The following is a 25,459-nucleotide window of genomic DNA, read 5'->3' on the forward strand; positions in this document are numbered from 1 at the left end:
CGTCCAACAGTATCCTAAAATGTAGAAGCAATTATGGGAACAGAGAAAGCATTCTGTATCTTGAAGCACAATTAGCATCAAATTTCATTTAACCCGTACAACAGAATTGAAATTAGCCCAATTCTATCCCAACATGAATACAAGGTAAAGCAACTGGCCTGTTGGTGCTTATTAGATACAAGTGAAAGCCAGTGAGTCCACCAACAAACCACAGGTAATGTGAGCTCTGACATATTTACCACAATACATTAGCTTGTTAAATACATTATTCATACAGTAACCATACATATTGCAGACAAACTATAAGATTTTATTATAGCCAACCAAAACCAAACACGTAATGTTGATAACCAAATTCATATCAACTTTTCAACATTATTATTATTAAAATTGTACTCAGTTTCTACTCTTACTAAAAAAAAAACAGAGTTTCTACTGTCATTAAAAAAAATATCACCGCCATAACATTGTCGACTATTTAATTTCCCTTTGGAATATTGCTACAGGTCTTCTTATTGTGGCCTTCTGTACCACATCTGCTGCATGTCATTGTTGATTTCTCAAATTTCCCCTCGTGGAATGGTTTCATTCGTTTGGTAGCTGGTCTTCCTGGTGGTCTTTTATCATCTGGTGGCAACACAATCTCTTCCTTTACATGCCTCGGTATATCCCATGTACTTTCACATGGAAGAGTCACAACTGGTATTGCATATGTATCGAGGAAATTCTTATTGCTATAGTAGGCAGAGGTATATTCCGCTCCATGTTGGTGCCTATACACTATAGCAGCCATAGCATGCCCGCAAGGTATCTCATCCAGTTGAAATCTTCCACAAGTACACGTCCTAGCTCGAAGACACACTGTGAACCTCCTAACACCATCAATCACTGTATGTAGAAATTTAGTGGAAGCTCGTACCTGCAATCAAAATTACATTTGTACAAGTAATTCAGAAATTATACACTAAACGTACAACATATATACACATATTATAGAGTTTTCATACATATGACAGTAAAAAAAAAAGGATATAAGTTAACAGAAGGATTATCTTACAGTCATACGGTGTGATAATACCCCATTCTTGTTGATAATTTCTTGATACTTTTTAGTAAGATCTGTGAATGTATTCTTTGCTTCTTCATTGTGCATCGCATTCCATCTTTCAACCAATTCCCTCATGAAATCCAATAATTTTGCCACCGGCAATTCCCTAGCATTCACTGTAGCATTGTTTATAGATTCAGCTATGTTTGAAGTCTGTGTCCTTGTTCTTTTTACTATTGCATGTATCCGTGTCCATTTATGATAACCAATCTCAAAAAAGTATCTCCTCAGCTTCCTATCTATTTTGGTCACCCTTCCCATGCATGTTCGTTAAACTCTTGGAGGGTGTATGCCTTAGCCATTGCATAGTATAATTTCCTCATCTGCTCTTTGTTTCCGTGGCATTGCTTAATTAAATTGTTCCACAAATGCTAAATACAGGCATAATGAGGCAGCCCAGGGTACACTGCTGCACTCACATTCCATATACTTTCATGCCTGTCCGACACAAAGCACATGTTCTCCCTCTCACCAAAAGCATCCCTGAACCGCTCAAAGAACCATGTCCAAGATGAATCATTTTCAGAATCAACTATACCATATGCAAGCGGCAGTATACTACCTGTTTCCATACACAAATAATACAATCAGTTATAAACTTTTTTTTTTTTTAAAAAAAAAAAGATAAAAAACAAACCTCCTGGATCCAATGTACAAGCAATTAGCATAGTCCCCTTGTAAGTTGATTTAAGATGGGTTCCGTCAACCACCACTATAGGTCTGCAATACTCCCATCCTCTAATACAAGCTTCCAGTGCTACAAAGGTATACAAGAAGCGGTCTTCCTCTGTTTTTTCCAATCTTACAACCGATCTCGGATATGTCTTCTATAAAATGTATAAGTAGGCTGGAATTTTACTGTACGAGTCGGTGGGATCACCTCGTAACATAATCATTGCCTTTTTCTTTGCTCTATAAGCTTGCATGTAGGTCAATGTTACACCATGTTGTTTCCTCATGTCCGTAGATATATCCTTGGGTGTGTATATTGTTTTTGGATCTTCATACTTATCCATTATAATAATGCTGACGACATTGGAAGTTGTTTGACGTTGTTCATAAATTCTATCCTTTAACAAGCATGTGTGCACATCACAGAAATTCCTAATCTTGAAAAGCCTTGACTCATTTAGACTTGAGGCCTTTAAACACCATGAACAATTGTCACCAGGGCATACGAGATGATAGCTATTGATGAAGAAGTACACATCAGAAACATTGAAAATATACATTTTTATACATACATCATACAATATTCATACACCCACCTATATTATATATGTGATTTACATACATACATGCTTCATACATTTTTTATTTATCTACAATAAACAATAATATTTGTTCGTACCTTTTTGTACCAGACCTTTTCACCTGAAATTGAAACTGCTTCATAAAGGCATATTGCCTCATAACTGCATTGAGTGTTTCTTTATCCTTGTAAATCTGTTTTTCCACAACAAATTCATGTCGAGGGTCGCTTATTATTTCAGTTTCACAACTATCCAACAACTCACTATGTTCACTTGAAGCCATATCAATCTGTTCAATAATATTTCTCATGTATGAAGATTGAATTTCTCGACCCCTATTTATTGAACTGGAACTACTTTCACCATCATGATGGAATTCAATTCCCTCCATTTCACTATCCTCCAATGTGATACATAAAGGAAACCTACTGAAGAAATCTTTGTACTTTTTTTTTAATCTAAATATACCCAAACACCCATGTTGTTGTGTGTGATCATTGGTGGGCATCAGTCACTAGCAATGTATTTAATCATTATGGTTTGGACTGTGGTATCTATCCCCAGTTGAGCAGCAATTGTAGAAATCAATCCATTATAGTTCGAATTTGAATCGTACTGGATTCCTTCAATTTTGAATTCTACATATCGACCTGTTACACAAAGTTCATACAACTTTAAACCAAAATTCATACATACTAAAATAGACAAATTTTGTCTGAACCAAATCAGTTCCACACTACAGACTCTACCTAGTATACAGAGTTCATACAACTTTCAACCAAAATCCATACATACTCCAATGGACAAATTTTTCCTGAACAAAATCAGTTCCACATACAGAATCTACCTAGTATACGGAGTTCATACAACTTTCAACCAAAATCCATACATACTCCAATAGACAAATTTTTCCTGAACAAAATCAGTTCCACACTACAGGATCTACCTATTATATGAAGTTCATACAACTTTCAACCAAAATTCATACATACTCCAATAGACAAATTTTTCCTGAACAAAATCAACTCCATACTACAGAATCTACTTATTCTATGAAGTTCATACAGCTTTTCATACAACTTCTTTCATGCACGAGATTACATGCTTTTAATTGACTTCAAAACATAATGTATTTGGAGTTCAAATATATTCACCTGATGCGTCCCATCTTCCACTGTGTTGTATCATTATTGACTGCATTGTGCTATCCGCCATTGTTACACTAATAAAGCTTTGATCTGTATGATTTTGATTATGACTTCTGAAATTTCAATCGCCTATAATTGATAATTTGTTTAGGTAATTGATGCATCAATCGACTTCTATTAAATCAGATTGTATTCTTCCACAAAATATCAACAACAAAAAAAAGGAAAATACCTGCTCCTTTTTTTTTTTGGAACTCGAATATGTATTACTTTTGATACTTCAATGGTTTTTGATTGAGGAATTGATTGTTTATCAACGTTGCAGTTGTTTCTTCAATCACATTCGAATCCTCAATGAAAACTGAAGAGATAGGGCGAAAACATTGAGCGAAATTGGGGGAGAAAAATCGCAGGGAGATATTATGGGAAGAGTAGAAATCAACGGTATTATGGGAAAATCGCAGGGAGATTCCGTGGGTTTGGCCTCTAATTGGGTTTTGTATAGGTTTGTAAGTATTCTACTGTTATATCTTGTAAACTGAATACTATCGTCGCGTTTTGTAAATATTTACTTTAAAGATGTATATATATGTATTTTGCCCAATAAGTGTCACGACCCAATTTGCAGTCGTGGTGGCACCTACACTATCCCTCCGAGTAGGCGAACCACATTACTAATAACAAGTTGAATAAGCGGAAAATTAAATAAAAAATAAATTATCAGGTCTTAAATACTTATCATAACTAGAGATGTCATGACGACCCCAAAATCTGGTCAAAAGGTACAAGAGCGCTAACATAGTACGTAATATAAGTCTGAAAATACCCGAAGGCTACATATTGTCTGTCGAATAGAAAAACAGAAATAAATAGAGGAGGTCCTTCAGGGGCCACGGATGACCAAGTAGCTCACCCTGAATGACTGAAAGATGTCACCCTCGCGTATCAGCCACGGGGTGTAGAACTGGAAACTGGATCGTACTCTGCACTCAACAAAAGTGCAGCAAGAGTAGTATCAGTACAACACTTGTACCGGTAAGCATCATAGGCCGACAATGATTAGATAACGCATGAAGAAGTTGAAACAACAAGTAGCACATAGAGCAAACAGGTATGGTCACGTATCATATACAAGTAAAGTGTAAAGGAATCATAAAATCAACCAAGACAGATATAATTCACCAAATGATCAGTCAAATATATGAGTGGATGAATGTGCAATGCAATAAGTTATCAAATATATAACTTACGTTAATTACGAATCTAAATCCTAACTTAGGATTTAATTCTCACTTTCCATAACTCAAATACCATGGATTTGAAGGTTTTCATATAATCCAATACACTCAATATTCCATTACATCTACACAATATATATAAATTAACAAAAAGAATAAAACTTCAAATTGCAAAGTCAACCACCTCTAATGCATTATATATATATATATATAATATTTCTCTAAACTTCGTGTTGGTACCTTTCAGCAACCCAAACATCTTTTTTTTTTTTTCAAACACAAATCTCAACCTTACTTAGTCCATGGATGAGATAACAATAAGTAAATTATAAATTTGGCAGAGGAATATGCATTTTTAAACTCAAAATTGTTCTCGCCTTGAAAGTAATCTACTTTCAATGTTTAATAATTATGGATAAACTACTACGAATTCCTATATTATAATACTAATAAACCACTAATAACTTATCAATTTAAGACAAACGTTAACATTCCATAGAACAATTATGACTTAAATAAAATAATATATATTTTATCATATTTTAATTTTCTTTCCAATCCCATGTCAAAAGAACATTTTTTTGTACCAATAATTCTCAAAGAGTTTGCGGTGATGGAAATCTGCAGCAGTTGTACGATAATTGTACACCATATCAAAAGAAAATATCAAAATGGTCCTTAATGAGAATAAAAAGACACACAAACAAAAAGAGCTGTTTGTGTGAACTTAAAGAGAAGAAATCATAGGAATGTTGGACCCACTGCTTTTCACCAAAGAAGAAACGTACAGTTTTCATTATCCAACAACCATTCTATAAACGTTTCTCATAACATATAATAATCAATAATATATTATAACCAAAACATAACTTATTTGTACACAACATTCGTAAAGTTATTTAACCCAATGAATTAAAGCCCTTACCTGTGTCAGGCAAGTTGCCCCCTCCTTTTTGCTGGAAACGCACGAAACTCTTTTTTTCTACTGTTATGATTTAAAAGTGCAAACCCTATTAACTTTAATCCATTTTATATGGCCAGGTAACATGGGTATTAAATAAATTATGGGCTTGGCCCATTAATCACCAATTAAAATAATTGTCCAAAGTAACCCTTTTTTACTCGATCAATATGTATAAGGTAAAAATTGACCCATTTAGTAAATTACATTACTCACCAACTTATACCTTATATAAGTGCAATTAAAATTCCTATGAATAAGCTATTCACACACATTAAATAAATATGTTCCAAAAATTACCCATCAATTATATAACCGTGCCCCTATCCCCACAAGTTAAGAATACCATTTAAGGTTACGGAAAGGTGTTTTAACGAAAAAGAGTTCAAATGTGCTAAACGACCAAACGGGTCGTTACATCAGATACCAATCAAATAATCGCTCGTCCTCGAGCGACACGGGAAAGATGTAGAAAAGGCGTACCTGAACTATTGAACAACTGCGGATATCTACTCCGCATATCCGCCTCGGTTTCCCAAGTGGCCTCCTCAACCGGACGGTGCTTCCATTGTACCTTAACTGATGCAATATCCTTAGACCTCAGTTTCCTCACTTGCCGATCCAAGATTGCTACTGGCTCTTCCTCGAAGGAAATATTCTGGTCAAATAATACCGAATCCCATTGAATGATATAAGAACCGTCTGAATGGTACTTCTTCAGCATGGAAACATGGAATACCGGATGAACACCTGCCAAACCTGGTGGCAAAGCTAACTCGTATGCCACCTCACCAACACGACGAAGAATCTCAAAAGGGCCAATAAACCTCGGGCTCAACTTGCCCTTCTTCCCAAATCGCATCACACCCTTCATTGGTGAAACCTTCAATAGGACCTGCTCACCAACCATGAACTCCATATCACGAACCTTCCGGTCAGCATACTCCTTTTGCCTACTCTGACCTGCCCGAAGCTTTTCCTGAATAAGCTTCACCTTGTCCAAAGACTCCCTCAGCAAATCTGTACCCCAAGGTCGAACCTCAAAAGCATCAAACCACCCAATAGGAGAACGACACCTCTTACCATATAAAGCCTCGAATGGCGCCATATCAATACTGGAATGGTAGCTATTGTTGTACGCGAACTCTGCCAAGGGTAAGAATTTGTCCCAATGACCACCAAAATCAAGAACACAAGCCCTCAACATGTCCTCAAGCACCTGAATAGTCCTCTCTGACTGACCATCTGTCTGCGGGTGGAACGCGGTGCTAAGATCTAACTGAGTTCCCAATTCCTTCTGCAAAGTCCTCCAGAAATGGGAAGTAAACTGAGTGCCTCTGTCGGAAATGATGGAAATAGGAACCCCATGCAATCGCACTATCTCTCGGATGTAGATTCTGGCCAACTTCTCCGCGTTATACGTAGTCTGAACCGGAATGAAGTGTGCAGATTTAGTCAACCTATCCACAATAACCCAAATCGAATCAAACTTGCCCAAAGTCTTCGGAAGACCAACCACGAAATCCATAGCAATCCTTTCCCATTTCCATTCCGGAATGGGCATCCTCTGAAGCACACCACCTGGTCTCTGGTGCTCATACTTAACCTGCTGGCAATTCGAACACCGAGCAACAAACTCCACAATGTCTCTCTTCATTTGACCCCACCAATAGTGTTGCCTCAAGTCACGATACATTTTTGTTGCTCCTGGATGAATGGAGTATCTGGAACTATGAGCCTCTTTCAAGATCAACGGAATCAAATCACCAACCCTAGGAACGCAAATGCGCCCTTTAATCCTCAAAACACCTTCATTATCAAGAATAGCCTCTTTGGCTTCTCCACTTAGCATTTTATCCCGAATCTTGCACAATTTCACATCCTCAAACTGCTGGGCCCTAATCTGCTCCAAAAGAGATGACCTCACCTCCACATAAGCTAGAACCTTACCAGGTTCTGAATTATCGAGTCTCACCATACTATTAGCCAAACTCTGCATCTCCATGGCTAAAGGACGCTCTCCCACAATCAAGCGCGCCAAGCTACCCATACTCACTGCCTTTCGGCTCAACGCATCAGCTACCACATTTGCCTTTCCCGGATGATAAAGAATGGTGATATCATAGTCCTTAAGCAACTCCATCCATCTACGCTGCCTCGAATTTAGGTCCCGCTGATTAAACACGTGCTGAAGACTACGGTGATCCGTGAACACCTCACAATGGACTCCATACAAGTAATGTCTCCAAATCTTCAAAGCGAAGACTACTGCAGCCAACTCTAAGTCATGAGTGAGGTAGTTTTTCTCGTGAACCTTCAACTGTCTCGAAGCATACGCGATCACCCTACCCTCTTGCATCAGCACACAACCCAAGCCAATCCGAGAAGCATCACAATAAACAGTAAAGTCCTTTCCCTCCACAGGTAAAGCCAAAATCGGGGGTGAAGGCAATAAAGCCTTGAGCTTTTGAAAGCTCTCTTCACACTCCTCGGACCACTGGAAAGGCACATTCTTTTGAGTCAACCTAGTCAAATGGGAAGCAATAGATGAAAACCCCTTCACAAATCGACGATAATAACTCGCAAGGCCAACGAAGCTCCGAATCTCAGTCACCAAAGTAGGCCTGGCCCAATCTCTAACCGCCTCGATCTTCTTGGGATCAACCATAATCCCATTCTTGGACACAACATGTCCCAAAAATGCTACGGAACTGAGCCAGAACTCACACTTGGAAAACTTAGCATACAATTTCTTCTCCTGCAATAGGCCAAGCACGATCCTTAGATGTTTCTCATGATCTTCCTTACTCCGAGAGTACACCAAGATGTCATCAATAAACACGATGACGAACGAATCCAAGTAAGGCTTGAAGATCCCATTCATCAAATCCATGAACGCTGCGGGGGCATTAGTAAGCCCGAAAGACATCACCAAGAACTCATAATGACCATAACGGGTCCTAAAAGCGGTCTTCGGAATATCCTCCGCTCGAATCTTCAACTGATGATAGCCTGACCTCAAATCAATCTTAGAAAAAATCGATGCGCCCTGAAGCTGGTCAAATAAGTCATCAATGCGGGGTATTGGATACTTATTTCTGATTGTAACCTTATTCAATTGCCGGTAATCGATACACATCCGCATGGTACCATCTTTCTTCTTCACGAACAGAACGGGAGCTCCCCAGGGAGAAACACTAGGTCTAATAAATCCTTTGCTCAACAAGTCTTGCAACTGCTCCTTTAACTCTCTCAACTCTGCCGGAGCCATCCGATAAGGTGAAATCGAAATAGGTCGGGTGCCTGGCTCCAAGTCAATACAAAAGTCAATATCTCGATCAGGCGGCATACCGGGCAAGTCTGTGGGGAAAACCTCTGAGAATTCACAAACAACTGGCACCGACTCCAGGGAAGGGGTATCCACACTAGTATCCCGAACATGAGCCAAATATGCTAAACATCCCTTATCCACTAACTTCCTTGCCCGAAGAAATGATATGATCTTCTTAGGTGCTGGACTAGGAGTACCCTTCCACTCTAACCGCGGAATACCTGGCATGGCCAACGTGACTGTCTTGGCGTGACAGTCTAAAATAGCATGATAGGGAGATAACCAGTCCATGCCCAAAATAATATCAAAGTCCACCATATCCAAAATAACCAAGTCTACCCAAGTATCATACCCCATAAATGTGACCACACAAGACCTATAGACCCGATCTACTATCACAGAATCTCCGACAGGAGTAGAGACGCGAATAGGTACATCAAGCATATCACAAAGCATATCCAGACCCGTAGAGAAATAAGTGGACACATAAGAGAAAGTAGAACCCGGATCAAATAAGACAGAAGCTGATCGGTCACAAACCGAAATAATACCTGTGATAACCGCATCAGAGGCCTCGGCCTCAGGTCTACCCGGAAAAGCATAGAAATGAGCACGTCCACCCTCGGACTGTGTGCCTCCACGATTACCATGGCCTGCCTGAGATCCTCCTCTCACTGACTGAGCGCTGCCCCTACCTGACTGATGACCACCTCTGCTAGGCTGATGGCCACCCCTGCCAGACTGCGAACCCCCTCTACCAGAATATCCTCCTCCTCTAGCTTGCGGTGCTGGAGGCCTAGATGTCTGAACTCTGGAACCCTGCCTGGATCTAGGACACTCTATCGCGTAATGCCCTGTCCCACCACACTCAAAACATGCTCCTCTGGCTATAGGCTGCTGAACTGTCATAGAAGAACCAGAATACCCTCCGCGGTCTGAAGGTCGAGAGTAAGAACCTCGGGAAGTCTGCTCAGAACTGTGCCCGCTATAACCTGAAGGACCACCTGCTAAAGCCTGTAGTGATGACTGGATGGGGCGGCTGTGGGGATGATGACGAACCCTGTCATGGTGTCCCCCACCTCTAACAGGACCTCTGAAACTGTCAAATCTACGAGCTTTCTTGTCACCAACCCCACTATGTGCCCGACCCATCTCTGACTCAACCCTCCTGGCATGCTCTACTACTAACTGAAATGAGGCCCCAGAAGCCTCCAACTGTAAGGTCGCCAACCGAAGCGGAAGGTCCAAACCTTTCACAAATCTCCTCACTCTCTCAGCTTCCGTGAAAAGTAATGCCGTCGCATAACGGGACAAAGCGAGAAATCTGGTCTCATACTCTGCAACCGACCTACCCCGCTGCTCCAATGTCGAAAACTCATCCTTCCTGTTGTCTCTCAGAGTACGAGGGACATACTTTTCTAGGAATACCTGGTAGAACTGGGTCCAGGTCAAAGGTGGCGACCCAACTGGTCGACACTCCATGTACGATCTCCACCACTGTTTGGCATCCCCAACTAACTGGAAAGAAACATAATCGACCCCGTGAGACTCCACTACACCCAACTTATGAAGCATCTCATGGCAGCTAACAATAAACTCATACGCATCCTCCCCGAGAGTACCATAGAACCAAGGAGGAGACATTTTGGTAAACCCCTCGAACAATTTTCGCTCCTCACTGGTCAACACTGGCCCATCCATAGGCCTTAGAGCAAAATCAGGCGCTGGAGTAGTATCAATACGGGGAGCCACTGCTGCTGCCGGCAATACCCTCGATGTCCGAAATCCTGGAGCAACCGTAGCATCGGGAGTATGACCTCCCACTCTAGTCTGCGAGCTATCTGGAGCAACTGGAATCATGCCCGCTTGAGCCAAACTGTCAAAGTACCCCAACACTCGAAACACCGCCTCCTGAAAATCAGGAGTAGCCGTGATGTCACGACCCAGCTAGGGTCGCGACGGGTACCCGGAGCTAGTTACCGAGCACCGCTCACTCTACTACTTATCTTGCCCATCTAATATTCTTTTATCAATTTACATGCCAGTTGTAGGAAAATCATAATTAAACAAACATAAATACTTTATATACAATTGCCTTTCGGCCCTCAAAATAATATACATGCATATGAAAACGTCTTGTGAGACCATCTAACCCACACTGCGTATCTACGAGCCTGTACTAACATACTGTATATTCATGGACGGAACAAGACTCCGTCGTGCCCAAAAATATACATATATACCAAGAGGGTAATCCTAAGCACCTCCGGACAATGGAGTGCTTTCAACCAGCTGACTGCTACTGAGGATCTGGGCCAAGCTCTCCTCCCTGTCTACCTGTGGGCATGAACACAGTGTCCGAAGAAAGGACGTCAGTACGAATGTTGTACTGAGTATGAGAAGCATAAACAAGGAAGGAAGACATCAACAACATAGTAATAACATCAACAGGAAATATCTGGATCTGTCTGATAATCATAAAGCAAATCATGCGTGCCATCTTACTCATACTCATCCTCATAACATGTATGCACATATGCAAGCTGCCCGTCCATGTCGGAACGGTGTGATAATCAATAATATTAGCCTGCGTCCAGGCCTCCCGCGTCCGGGGTACCATCTCATGCCGCCCACTAGTGGTGTCTGCCCATGCCCGAAGGTCATGGTGTATCCGTATAGCTGCCCGCCTTGGCGGTGACTGCCCGGCCAACTAGGCACGGTGTGAAATGCTCGTGTCATGCTTATCATAAAATGCTCATAATAATAATATACTCATCATAAAATACTTATCTCATTGTAATACATGCATAAAGCTCAAGATCAACCTTACTCTATCGGGGTGACGTAAGGTCGTGATCCCCCGATTCCATTATGGAACAACTATTAATACTCTGCCTCACCTTGAAGGAACTAGTACATAAGGTGAGTGTAAGCGATAATTAACATCATCATTATACTAGCATCATCATATCGTATAACTTATCTGATATGGACATTCGTAAGTGTAGGCTTTTAACTTCTTAGAAAGTGAGAGCTCATGAAGGGAATAGGAAGTTACATCAAAGATTCATGCCATTAGAAAGAAAGACTAGCCTCACATACCTTGGTCGCTTAGCTAAGATGTCGCTCACTTATTCTTCGTCGATATCACGTCGTTACCTTCATAAGAGAATCCGTATCACCATTAATAAACTAACTACAAGAACGTATCGCAATTTCTAGGAAAAGTCGTACAACGCTTCCATCGTTCGTACCATTTTTCTCATGTTTCATATCACTCCCAACATTTATAATTCTACTGTCAAAGTCGTACTCAACATTCATCATTTACATACAATTGGCAAAATTCACCATTTTCCTCAAATTTTCCCCTGATTTCTACTTCTAGCGTATCCTTGCGTTTTCATACATTAATTGCTTGTTTCATGATATAAACATCATTCATAACGTATTTGTATTCATGACACTTCAATGTTCATAGTTCAATTCTACTATCATTCATTTATGTCACTATTCACTCAACAATGACCCATTTCTCTGTCCTTCTACATTTCAAGTGTCTATGCTTTCCAATACCTCAAACAACACGGAATAATCATGAAACTTACCTTGGATAGTGGTTGAACAACCCTTGAGTTGAAATCCTTCACTTAGCCAAAACCCTAGTTCCACCTTCTTGGGAATTCTTGACTTAGATGATGTCTTGATGTGTTCTTGCACTTGGTTTCATAGATTTTGTGTTGTTGGACTTGATATCCCCTTTGATCCTCTTGGGTTCTTGTGGATGGAGTGTTTGGAAAGTTCTGGAGGTTTCCTGAGTTGCATGAATGATGAATGAAATAAAATGAGGCCAAATGCTCCTTTTAATAACTCAAAGATAATGTTTAATGAATTTCTGTCGGGATGAACAGTGACCGTAATGTGCAGTTTACGGACCGTATTTTGATTTACGGTCCGTCCCAGTGAACGTATTTAAGCATTCTCTCAAAAGCAGAGAGTTTGGCTGGTGGACAGGGCAGTTTACGACCTGGTTTACGGTCCGTAAACCAGTTTACGGGCCGTAAATTGGGTCGTATTTAACCATATTCAACAATTTCCAGAAGGTTGAGATTTTTGGCAGGTTGAAGGACGAGTGCACTATACGGTCCGTAAACCACTATACGGTCCGTATAGTGCCATATACGACCACTGGCAGTGAATTTCTCTGCAACTTTATTATTTTTCCGAGATTTCATAATTAGCCATTCCCGACTTAGTGAAACACCATACACTCATCATACCAGTACGGGAAAAATTCCGAGGTGTAACACGTGACCCCGGGCTGTGTCTCAGCAGCCCTAATCTCCTCCTCCGGAATGTCATCAAGCTCCGAAGTCAACTCTATGTCCGGGTCCTGAGCATTTGCTGGTGCTTGGTTCCTATCTGGAATAGCTGCACGGCCTCTGCCCCTGCCACGTCCCCTACCTCGCCCACAGACAGCTGCTCGGGCCACGGGTATGGATGCGGGTGCGGGTGCAGGTGCAGGTGCAGGCTCCTGGCCCCCAGTAGCAGTCGATCGCGTCCTCACCATCTGTGGGAGAACATAGAAATGAGGTTAAGATACCAATCTAAATAATCTCGCACGAAAAGAATGAACCAGATACCAATCGGATTGAACTAGCACGAAAAGAGAAAAAGAAGTGGAGTGTTTCCTAGATGTCCTATAGCCTCTCGAGGATGGGTACGGACGTCTACGTACCAATCCGCGAGACTCTACTAGACATTGCTCTTGTACTCATTAGACCAATTAACCTAGATGCTCTGATACCAACTTTGTCACAACCCAATTTGCGAGTCGTGGTGGCACCTACACTATCCCTCCGAGTAGGCGAACCACATTACTAATAACAAGTTGAATAAGCGGAAAATTAAATAAAAAATAAAGTATCAGGTCTTAAATACTTATCATAACTAGAGATGTCATGACGACCCCAAAATCTGGTCAAAAGGTACAAGAGCGCTAACATAGTACGGAATATAAGTCTGAAAATACCCGAAGGCTACATATTGTCTGTCGAATAGAAAAACAGAAATAAATAGAGGAGGTCCTTCAGGGGCCACGGATGACCAAGTAGCTCACCCTGAATGACTGAAAGATGTCACCCTCGCGTATCATCCACGGGGTGTAGAACTGGAACCTGGATCGTACTCTGCACTCAACAAAAGTGCAGCAAGAGTAGTATCAGTACAACACTTGTACCGGTAAGCATCATAGGCCGACAATGATTAGATGACGCATGAAGAAGTTGAAACAACAAGTAGCACATAGAGCAAACAGGTATGGTCACGTATCATATACAAGTAAAGTGTAAAGGAATCATAAAATCAACCAAGACATATATAATTCACCAAATGATCAGTCAAATATATGAGTGGATGAATGTGCAATGCAATGCAATAGTCACCTCTCTCACTCCACTCTCGTACACACATGCTAAGGGCAGTGCCTCAAAGCCATGACCCATGGGGGACCCGCGAAGTCCATGTACCACTCATGCTCTCCGGCAGAAACCTCGGAGGCTATTAATCACTCTCAATCTCCGGCAAAGACCTCGGAGTCTCTCTGTCACTCTCCATCTCCGGCAAAGACCTCGGAGTCTCTCAATCACTCACCTCACCAATCATCACAACAATAATATGGAAAGCATGCCATGCATGATATCAGTCTCAATAATATCACCAATATAAATCAACAAGTACAAGTCATATTACTGTCCACTGTTCAATTATCAATATTACCATTCATTTTCATGTGATGAGTGAACTAGTATGTGACGGAGATACAAAAAGTGATAATCACATACATAACGCATTTGGCGACAAGCCCACATAACAGCTGACAAATCAACCTAATTGGAATTCATCTCCACTTCATGCCCGAAGGCCTATCATGCTATCCTCGTCACTTTCTACAACTACATACGATTCTCTAATCAGAGTCTAACTAAAGTAGACCGTAACCTACCTCAATGCCGAACAGGTGCCACGAACTCTCACACCAACGCTTTTCCCTTCTGAAGTGCTTCCAAACGGACAGTGTCTATCAAATATATAACTTACGTTAATTACGAATCTAAATCCTAACTTAGGATTTAATTCTCACTTTCCATAACTCAAATACCATGGATTTGAAGGTTTTCATATAATCCAATACACTCAATATTCCATTACATCTACACAATATATATAAATTAACAAAAAGAATAAAACTTCAAATTGCAAAGTCAACCACCTCTAATGCATTAAATATATATATATATATATATATATATATATATATATATATATATATATATATATATATAATATTTCTCTAAACTTCGTGTTGGTACCTTTCAGCAACCCAAACATCCTTTTTTTTTTCAAACACAAATCTCAACCTTACTTAGTCCATGGATGAGATAACAATAAGTAAATTATAAATTTAGCAGAGGAATATGCATTTTTAAACTCAAAATTGTTCTCGCCTTGAAAGTAATCTACTTTCAATGTTTAATAATTATGGATAAACTACTACGAATTCCTATATTATAATACTAATAAACCACTAATAACTTATCAATTTAAGACAAACGTTAACATTCCATAGAACAATTATGACTTAAATAAAATAATATATATTTTATCATATTTTAATTTTATTTCCAATCCCATGTCAAAAGAACATTTTTTTGTACCAATAATTCTCAAAGAGTTTGCGGTGATGGAAATCTGCAGCAGTTGTACGATAATTGTACACCATATCAAAAGAAAATATCAAAATGGTCCTTAATGAGAATAAAAAGACACACAAACTAAAAGAGCTGTTTGTGTGAACTTAAAGAGAAGAAATCATAGGAATGTTGGACCCACTGCTTTTCACCAAAGAAGAAACGTACAGTTTCCATTATCCAACAACCATTCTATAAACGTTTCTCATAACATATAATAATCAATAATATATTATAACCAAAACATAACTTATTTGTACACAACATTAGTAAAGTTATTTAACCCACTGAATTAAAGCCCTTACCTGTGTCAGGCAAGTTGCCCCCTCCTTTTTGCTGGAAACGCACGGAACTCTTTTTTTCTACTGTTATGATTTAAAAGTGCAAACCCTATTAACTTTAATCCATTTTATATGGCCAAGTAACATGGGGTATTAAATAAATTATGGGCTTGACCCATTAATCACCAATTAAAATAATTGTCCAAGTAACCCTTTTTTACTCGATCAATATGTATAAGGTAAAAATTGACTTATTTAGTAAATTACATTACTCATCAACTTATACCTTATATAAGTGCAATTAAAATTCCTATGAATAAGCTATTCACACACATTAAATAAATATGTTCCAAAAATTACCCATCAATTATATAACCGTGCCCCTATCCCCACAAGTTAAGAATACCATTTAAGGTTACGGAAAGGTGTTTTAACGAAAAAGAGTTCAAATGTGCTAAACGACCAAACGGGTCTTTACAATAAGTTATTATTATTTCACGTATGAAAGGGCTTCTAACTTGCATAATTTTTTATTATAGAAAACGATAGTGGGTTGTACAAACACCGCTCAAAAAAATAAAAAAGTGATTATGTATTTTTTTAGTTAATTTTTAGTTAATTTTCTATTTTTATCACAAAAGCCATCCAATTTTCTATTTTTATCACAAAAGCCATCCCATTTAGACTTGAGTTAACTAAAAAGTACATTTCACTTCAAAATAAAGAAACAAACACAATTTCGTAAACCGCGAGGGAGACCAAGAATTGAATGACAATTATAAAATCTAAGAGCTTGATATGATTCATGGCTTCAAATTACTACAAAGAAATCTAAATAACGAGATAAAACCATAAGGGAGGCCAGTGCTACGAAGATAAATTTAAGAGAACGTCCCTGAAAATAACTAGCTATTTTAGAGTGTGTCATATTTTCGGACAAAATATAAAAATTTGTGTGAAATTTAATTTTAGCTAACTTGAACAAAGTTTGATGACTTTGACAAAACATTAAAAAAAAAGCACTTTTGTTGATTTTTAAATTTTGAATGACTTTTATGCGATAAAAAATTGAAAAATGACTTTTATGTGATAAACTTTAAACTTGGATAACTTTTATGTGATTAAAAAAATAGAAAAATAATTTTGGTGTGATAAACTTTAAAGTTGAGTGACTTTTATGCAACAAAAGAATAGAAAAGTAATTGCATAGCCTATCAGAGAAGCTTACGATTAAATCAAGCTTGCAGTTTTTAGAAACTTTTCTTTTGCACAGGTCCATTGCTTAAAAACGATATATATAGAGAGTTTTTCAAAAGGACGTTTGAAGATTTGAGAAGGAGAATTTCCATGTTATTTTAGGGATTTGGTTTTGTCAATTCATCCTCCACGTAGGTTTGCCGCTTTACGGCTAATTCACACAGAAGTAATTAGATTTTCTGATACCTATTCTATAAATTCCCGTGACTTTGGCTCTTCTGTTAGCCGGGCGCTAGAAAGAAAGTAAGAATCCGTTTGGATGGGCTTATAACTTATGACTCATAAGCATGAGCAATAAGTTAGAATTCCTAACTTATAACGTTTGGCTTATTTTGTTATTTTGACTTAAAAATACTTTTTTGTCTTACCCAAAACCATATAAATGCTTAAAAGTTATTTTGACTTAAAAACACCTAAAATAAGCCAATCCAAATAGGCTTTTGATCTCGATCTATAAAGATATTTGAATTTCTTAAAACTTAGCTTTTGTACTCCTCTTAGTGTAATTATGACTAAACTAATGGTACATCAAACACCATTTCTATATGTTGATATAATGCAACGATAACTAGAATGTTATTAAAAGTTATTTACAACACTTTACTGACGAAAGACGGTAGGTACCCTAGAAAATCAAATTATTACATCGGGCTCGTGCATTGCACGGGCATTCGTTGCTAGTTATAGTAAAATTCAAAGTTGATTCATTTTTAAAGAAAGACGACCAACGACTGTGGTTCACTGATAAGTATGTATGTATTCTTAATCCGAAGTTTCTAAGCTAGAGTTTTGAAAATAAATTTACATTTAATTAATACACTACTAAAAAAGAGAATTAGAAGTATCATCAAATATTCTCATCATTAATGGAGTACTAGTAAAGGACAACTTAATCTTCATGAAAAATGGAATATAAAATGAAAATTGTAACGAATCTATTTGGTATGGCTTATTTTAGTTTAGCTTGTGCGTTTGACCAAATTACCTTAAGATCGTCGTAATATCTTTAATTATTTATCATGAAAAATTGACTACTCATGTAGCGCATTCTATCAAAATTCAAAATTATCATAAACAATCGAATTATTGAAACCAGACAGATGTGAGTATATATGGGTTTTATCCGAAATATGTTCAATAAAAAAGGATTTATGATGCTTTTTAGTTTTTTCAGAGGAGAATGATATTCTAACATAATGATAGCAATATTTTAATTAAAGTTAACGTGGCAAGAGATATACCTATGAATTTTGAACGTAAATGAAAAAAAGAGATTTTTTCGAGAATAAAAAAAAGGAAAAAAGAAAAAGAAACGAGCTCCTTAATTACGAAAGTGTTGGCCATGCTAAAGTGGGAGTGGGCCCAGATGCGGCATATATGTAAAATGTTCACAAATAGCTACCTTTTAGCTGCTTCTAACAAGTTATAACTATAAGTTCATTATTTACAATTCGTAGCTGATTTTTCCTATATTTAGGTCCTAGACGCGTCGCATAAATATAGCTAAAATATAGACTAAATACACAGAACTGTTGAGCAAATAATGCCTCTATTTAAGGAAAATAAATCTTTTTCAAACTAAACAGAAATTTGTTTTTAATGTTCCATAAATCACGCAAATCTCATTCTCTTCCATATCTAATCACATATCTCATTCAACATCTAATCATTCACATAAAATTTGAATTCAAAAACTCTCTTCATATTTTTTCCCAAAATATCACTTAAAAAAAATCTCTTTTTAATGTTCCATAAATCATGCAAAGCTTGATTTGTTCATCAACTGAATTGCATAGTGACAAGTTGAGATTGTCTCCTGATGCTATGACCATCGGTTTTGTGTTCGTTATTAAAAATATTCAATAAAATTACATTATTAAAAATAAAAAATATTAGTTATTGAGTGCAATAAGCTGATATTGAATATTATTTAGTAACTTTAATAAGATGGGAAAACTTGACTCCATAAAAAAACTTTAATCCCTAAGGGTGGCTTTTGATTCACTGTATTTTATCCGTATTATGATTGTATTTTTGAGTGTATTCTAATTGATCCATAAGATTTGAATCGTAATGAATATATTTACAATATATTTCACTTGTATTTTGTATGTATTTTAGAAGTATTAAAATTGTTCTTTAATTTTTGAAGTACATTGTACAGAAAAATGGATTTTATGGTTCAATAATGAATTCAAGTGTACCATGAATATATAGAGAAAATGCATAGAACTCTTCCTGGTTCATCAATAAAATATAGTGAAAACATGTAGGAAATACAAACTTAATATTGAAATACACTTTGTAATTTTTTAGCAGTAACTATACAAGAAAAATATAAATGTAATAAAACAGAATTCAAATCTACGATTAGACTATACAACAAGCGGGATCATTACCAAAATACATAAAACTTCTTCTAAAATCTTCATAAAAATAATGTCGGAACAGTGATGTTATACATCAAAAAAAAGTTGGAGGAAAAAAAAAACAATTTAAAACATAAACTGTTTTGTCTATAAATCTACTCCTGAACATATACTAAAATCACTGCATCATAATCAACAGTAGCTTTGACAGGTATGGGTGGTTGCTCGTTATCAATAAATGCATCCAGGGTTGCCTTGTCGATTTGCGTCGTATCTCATACGGAGAAACTTTGCATCAATTTCAGCTGGAATGCGTCAAGATATACTGAAAGTTTACATTAACAAAACATGAAAAAATAACAAAATAACAAATTAACCACAAAAAATAACAACACATTCAAGATATACTGAAAATATACTATAACTACAATGCAAATATATCAATGTCAAATGCACTGTGGTTGTCACTACAACAGTGTGTGACTGTGCTGTAAAAATACACTTCAAATACACTGAATATATACTACAAAATATACTTTGATAAAAATTAAACACAAATTCAAAATCACATAAATTTACAAGTAACAAATTAGGTAGAAAAAATATATCACACACAATTAAAATCACAAACTAATTGAAATGATAAAAAATACAACAAAAATATACTTAAAATGTTCGCAAAATACAGATCTGGTGAATTGAAAAAACAGGAATTAACTGAAGTTCAAAACACAAGCTAATTGAAATAATAAAAAATACGACAAAAATATACTTAAAATGTATGCAAAATATAGATCTGGTGAATTGAAAAAAAATGGGAATTAACTGAAGTTCATAAAAAAATACGATAAAAATATACTTAAAATACAAGTAAAATACATATCTGGTGAAGTGAATGATTAATAAGAAAAAATACCTCTTATAGAACATGAATATTTTTACTCTTGTCCAATAACAAAAACTTCAGATCTGTATTCAAAAATTCCTGTGGTCGGCGGCGGAGGGCATCTAGGAACAGACATGGCGGTTAAATTATTTAGTCTATAATATTTTCTGTTCAAATAGGCTGATCTTTTTAATTGCTACAGATCTGACCGTGTCAAATAGGCTGGTCTTTGTAATTGCTACAGATCTGACCATGCAATTGCTACAGATCTGACCGGAAAAGAGAAGACGACTGACGCCGGTCAGATCACGCCGGAGAAGACGGTGGTCTAAAACGACATGAGGATGAATGATACATGGATCCCTCAAAACAAAAATAAAAACCTTTAAACTTCCACTGAATACAGGGAAAGATGAAAATCTGCGGCTTAGTAAAGCCCAAAAAGAAACAAAGATGATGAGGGAGAACACAAAAATAACAGAGAATCTTACATATTTTAGGAAATAGAGTTGAATTTTGGGGGTAAAAGGTTGAAATTAATGAGCAGTTAATACAGAGTAAAAAAAAGGAAGTGAAACAAATCAGAAACTGATTTGAAAAGCATGAAATTAGGGGAGATGGGGAGTTAGAAACATGTATATTTAGGTAAAGGGGAGAGAGAGAAAGTGTGCAGCTAAAAAATAGGGGTGTGGGGAGTGGTAAGTTAATTGGTAGAAAAGTGGGTAGCTATAAGTTGTAAAAATATAATATTATAGCTGCTAAGCTTAATTATTAAAAAGTATAGTTATGTTCCATAAATATGTAACATAGTAAGCTATGTCAAGTAAAATTTACGACATATATTTGGATCAGTTAGAACCATTAATTTGGGCTGGGAATTATAGTAATTAAATGGGCTTTCTATCTTCATCGTTTTTTTTTTTTGCGCGGATTGGCCTTCTTTTGGGGGGGGGGGGGGGGGGGGTCTTTAATTTTTGTCCCTCAAATTAGTGGTCTTTAATATTTGCCCTTCGCTTAACATCCAGAGGTCTTGAGTTCGAACCCAGGCTCAGTAAAAAAAAAAAAGAAATCGTAAGGCATAAGTTGGGATTCGCAAGGTAGAAGTTGAGATTCGCAACGCATAAGTTGGACCCCAACTTATGCCTAAAGGCTGAAGTTTGCCTTAGGCAAACTTCTACCTTAAGGCCTAACTTTTGCCCAAAGTTAGGCCTTAAGGCAGATGTTTGCTATATATATATATATATATATATATATATATATATATATATATAGAGAGAGAGAGAGAGAGAGAGAGAGAGAGAGAGAGACAGAGAGAGAGAGAGCTTTAAGGCAGAGTTTGAAACCCAACTTATGCCCTGCGAATCCCAACTTATGCCTTGTGATTTCTTTTTAATTTTTGACTGAGCGGGGGTTCGAATCCGGAATCAAGGGGCATTTAGCGAAGGACAAAAATTAAAGACCACTGATTTGAGGGGTTAAAATTAAAGACCACCCCAAAATAGTGCAAGTGTTTGGAGTGCTGCGGAACCCTGGCGAGTGACCAGCCTTAACGATTTGCATAGGAATCGGGCCGAAATCGCTTTTAAGGCAGTGGCTTGCCACGACGCAGTATTCATCTGATAAGTTGATTCTATCCTTTTGTTCATTTTACTGATTAATACTGTTAATATTTCCAACAAGAACCTCCGCTCAGTAAAAAAAAAATGGCAAGGCAAGGCTTCGCGAAATTTTGCCTTAAGGCAGAGTAGAAGTTTGCCATGCGAAATTTTACAATTCAGAATTTTCTTTTTGTACTCTGATGAAATTCTACAAAAGTGCCTAAATTTGTTACGAAACTCTGTCTTGCGATTGTTTTTACTCTGATGGACTTTTTATTTAGTTGGGTCGGGTTTAATGGAGCGGGTTAAAAAATGAAATCAAGATATTTTGAAAATTTCCGTTAAGACAGGGATATATTTTGAAAACTTTAATGATAGGTGGGGTATTTTTGATCCAAATTTGTAACATAAGATATTTTAAGCTCTTTTTTCAAAATAGAGAGGTATTTTTGACCCTTATCATTTTTTAAAATAAATAAAGACAAAGGATCGAGTCACATCAAAAGAAGGAAAATACCAATACCATCCTTTTGTTTTTCAACCAAAAAAAAAAAAAAATGGGGAAGCAAACAGTGATTATTTTTTTCTTGTATAGAAGTGATAAAACATGAATCTCGAAACACATATCCCTTAAAGGCCATTTGAAGACGATAGAATGAGAAAGGGGTGACAAGGACAATATGTGAGTCACGGGGCTCCAGAACCAAAATGCCCCCAAAAAAAATATTTTGAACTAAAATATCCCAACAAAAAAAATGTTACCAAAATGCCTTTAGCGCAGTAATTTACTGCGCTAAAGCAGTTAACGGGGACAACTCCGTTAACTACTATAGCGCAGTAAATTACTGCGCTATAGTGTGCCTCCCATTTTTTTTTTTGACCCTTTTGGTTAACCCTTCTTCCATTACACTTTTTAACGTACTTTGACCATAGATTAATCATGCTTCGGGAGCCCGAAACTTCAATATTTTCTATAGAGCCCTACTTATTTTTGTGCGATTAATAAGGTAAGATCAATACATCAAGGATACACAAAAGTTCGGATGACCGTTGTAGCGGTTGAAAAGTGCTCGAACGCCATTTTCGTTTGAAGGCTCGGTGACATTAGCTTGAAGTTCTTTACGAATACTTAAACTTGTTCATTAATAATTAATTCAAAGTTAGTCAAAATGGCAGCATTCATACAAAAAAAATAACTTAATTAAATTGCATCATTCATAACCTTGAGTAGATGAAAATACTTAACATACTAATATTCTTCAAAATAACAGCATAATCATAAATTAAACTTAAAACTAAAATCACAACATTCTTAATCATCATCAGAGTACAAGTCCTCAATATCATCCTCAGAAAAATATTGGCGGTTTCTTAAGACACATCTTTTTTCAGTAGCAGTTAGTGCTCTATCGGTTGATGATGCTTGTTCTTCGGCCAACTTTAGCATGTAAAATCTACATCGTCTTGCCAGCATTCTGTTATTTTCTTTTCTAATCCTTTGCACGGCAAGCTCGCAAGTTTCTGGACCTACTTGAGGCATGGTTAAGGAGTACCTTGTTGGGATTGGAGCGTTGAGATTTTCCAAGTCACGAAAAGACGTTCTGATTCGGCAAGCCGATGTGACCATTCTCGGCGAAAACCGCAATAATATTCCCGTGGATTTGAATATTTCACACTGTAGAAATCATTATTACGCTCTATAAGAAGGTGGGGATTTAGCTCATCTAGTTTGAAATCACTGGTATCGCTCGAAAAACTGCTATGATTTGAACTCTCATCATCACTGCTATTTGGTTCTTTTGGAAGGAGTAAAGACCAAGCTGAGTTTCTACTACTCGACATTGAATATGGTGTAGTCTAATAACAAAAGAAAGGGCTACTTATATAGTTGCAAACCCCCAAGTACCTTCGAGGGGTGGGGGGGGGGGGGGGGGGGGGGGGGCGAGGGGGAGGGTCTTTATGACCCTACCTACTTACCTTATTGTAAGAAAAATATTAATCTTCATCGGACGTTTCACAGTGCGAATCCCACTTGGATCTAAATCTTGTGCTACCATGTATACCATATTCTACCCTATGATAACGTATTTGCATCCGATTGTTCTCTTCGCGAAAACGATTAAGAGCCAAACTAAACTCTTGTGGAGTTCCGCGAGGCATTAACATAGCACGCTTTTTTGGGCGTTTAAGCCCTACTGACGCTAACTTGTGCTCCAGTGCTGCAGCCTCCCTAACACGCCAATCCCACTCCTCTCTCATTTTATTATTGTATTCTCGATTGAATCTGTCGTTAGGGTTATTTGAGTAATGAAAATCATCATCACCTAGTTCCCAGGTCCTACCTATTACTTCAAAGATGTTTGCTGAAGTGAATGATATAACACGATTAATATCTCTAAATTGCCTCAAGTAGGTCCAGAAACTTGCGAGTTTGCCGTGCAAAGGATTAGAAAAGAAAATAACAGAATGCTGGCAAGACGATGTAGATTTTTCATGCTAAAGTTGGCCGAAGAACAAGCATCATCAACCGATAGAGAACTAACTGCTACTGAAAAAAGATGTGTCTTAAGAAACCGCCAATATTTTTCTGAGGACGATATTGAGGACTTGTACTCTGATGATGATTAAGAATGTTGTGATTTTAGTTTTAAGTTTAATTTATGATTATGCTGTTATTTTGAAGGATATTAGTATGTTAAGTATTTTCATCTGCTCAAGGTTATGAATGATGCAATTTAATTAAGTTTATTTTTTTTTGTATGAATGCTGCCATTTTGACTAATTTTGGATTAATTATTAATGAACAAGTTTAAGTATTCGTAAAGAACTTCAAGCTAATGTCACCAAGCCTTCAAACGAAAATGGCGTTCGAGCACTTTTCAACCGCTAAAACGGCCATCCGAACTTTTGTGTATCCTTGATGTATTGATCCTACCTTATTAATCGCACAAAAATAAGTAGGGCTCTATAAAAAATATTGAAGTTTCGGGGTCCCGAAGCATGATTAATCTATGGTCAAAGTACGTTAAAAAGTGTAATGGAAGAAGGGTTAACCAAAAGGGCCGAAAAAAAAATGGGAGGCACACTATAGCGCAGTAATTTACTGTGCTATTTACTGCGCTATAGTAGTTAACGGAGCCGTCCCCGTTAACTGATTTAGCGCAGTAAATTACTGCGCTAAAGGCATTATGATAACATTTTTTTTTGTTAGGGTATTTTGGTTCAAAATGTTTTTTTAGGGCATTTTGGTTCCGGAGCCCGAGTCACGGCCCCACGGGAA

General features: G+C 37.4%; 1 protein-coding gene across 1 annotated transcript in view; it reads right to left on the reverse strand.

Moving 5' to 3' along the window:
* Positions 1 to 2,868: 2,868 nt before the first annotated feature.
* Positions 2,869 to 25,459, reverse strand: part of LOC132637149 (uncharacterized) — a 41,108-nt gene continuing 18,517 nt past the window's right edge. The window contains exons 4-7 of the mRNA XM_060354286.1: positions 13,355 to 13,609; positions 9,715 to 10,950; positions 6,192 to 9,666; positions 2,869 to 3,011 (exon numbers count right to left, since the gene is read on the reverse strand). Of these exons, the coding sequence (XP_060210269.1) occupies positions 2,869 to 3,011; positions 6,192 to 9,666; positions 9,715 to 10,950; positions 13,355 to 13,609 (5,109 nt within the window). The remainder of the gene's footprint in view (positions 3,012 to 6,191; positions 9,667 to 9,714; positions 10,951 to 13,354; positions 13,610 to 25,459) is intronic.

Source organism: Lycium barbarum, chromosome 4 (genome assembly GCF_019175385.1).
Source record: "Lycium barbarum isolate Lr01 chromosome 4, ASM1917538v2, whole genome shotgun sequence".
In the NCBI taxonomy this organism is placed as follows: Eukaryota; Viridiplantae; Streptophyta; class Magnoliopsida; order Solanales; family Solanaceae; genus Lycium; species Lycium barbarum.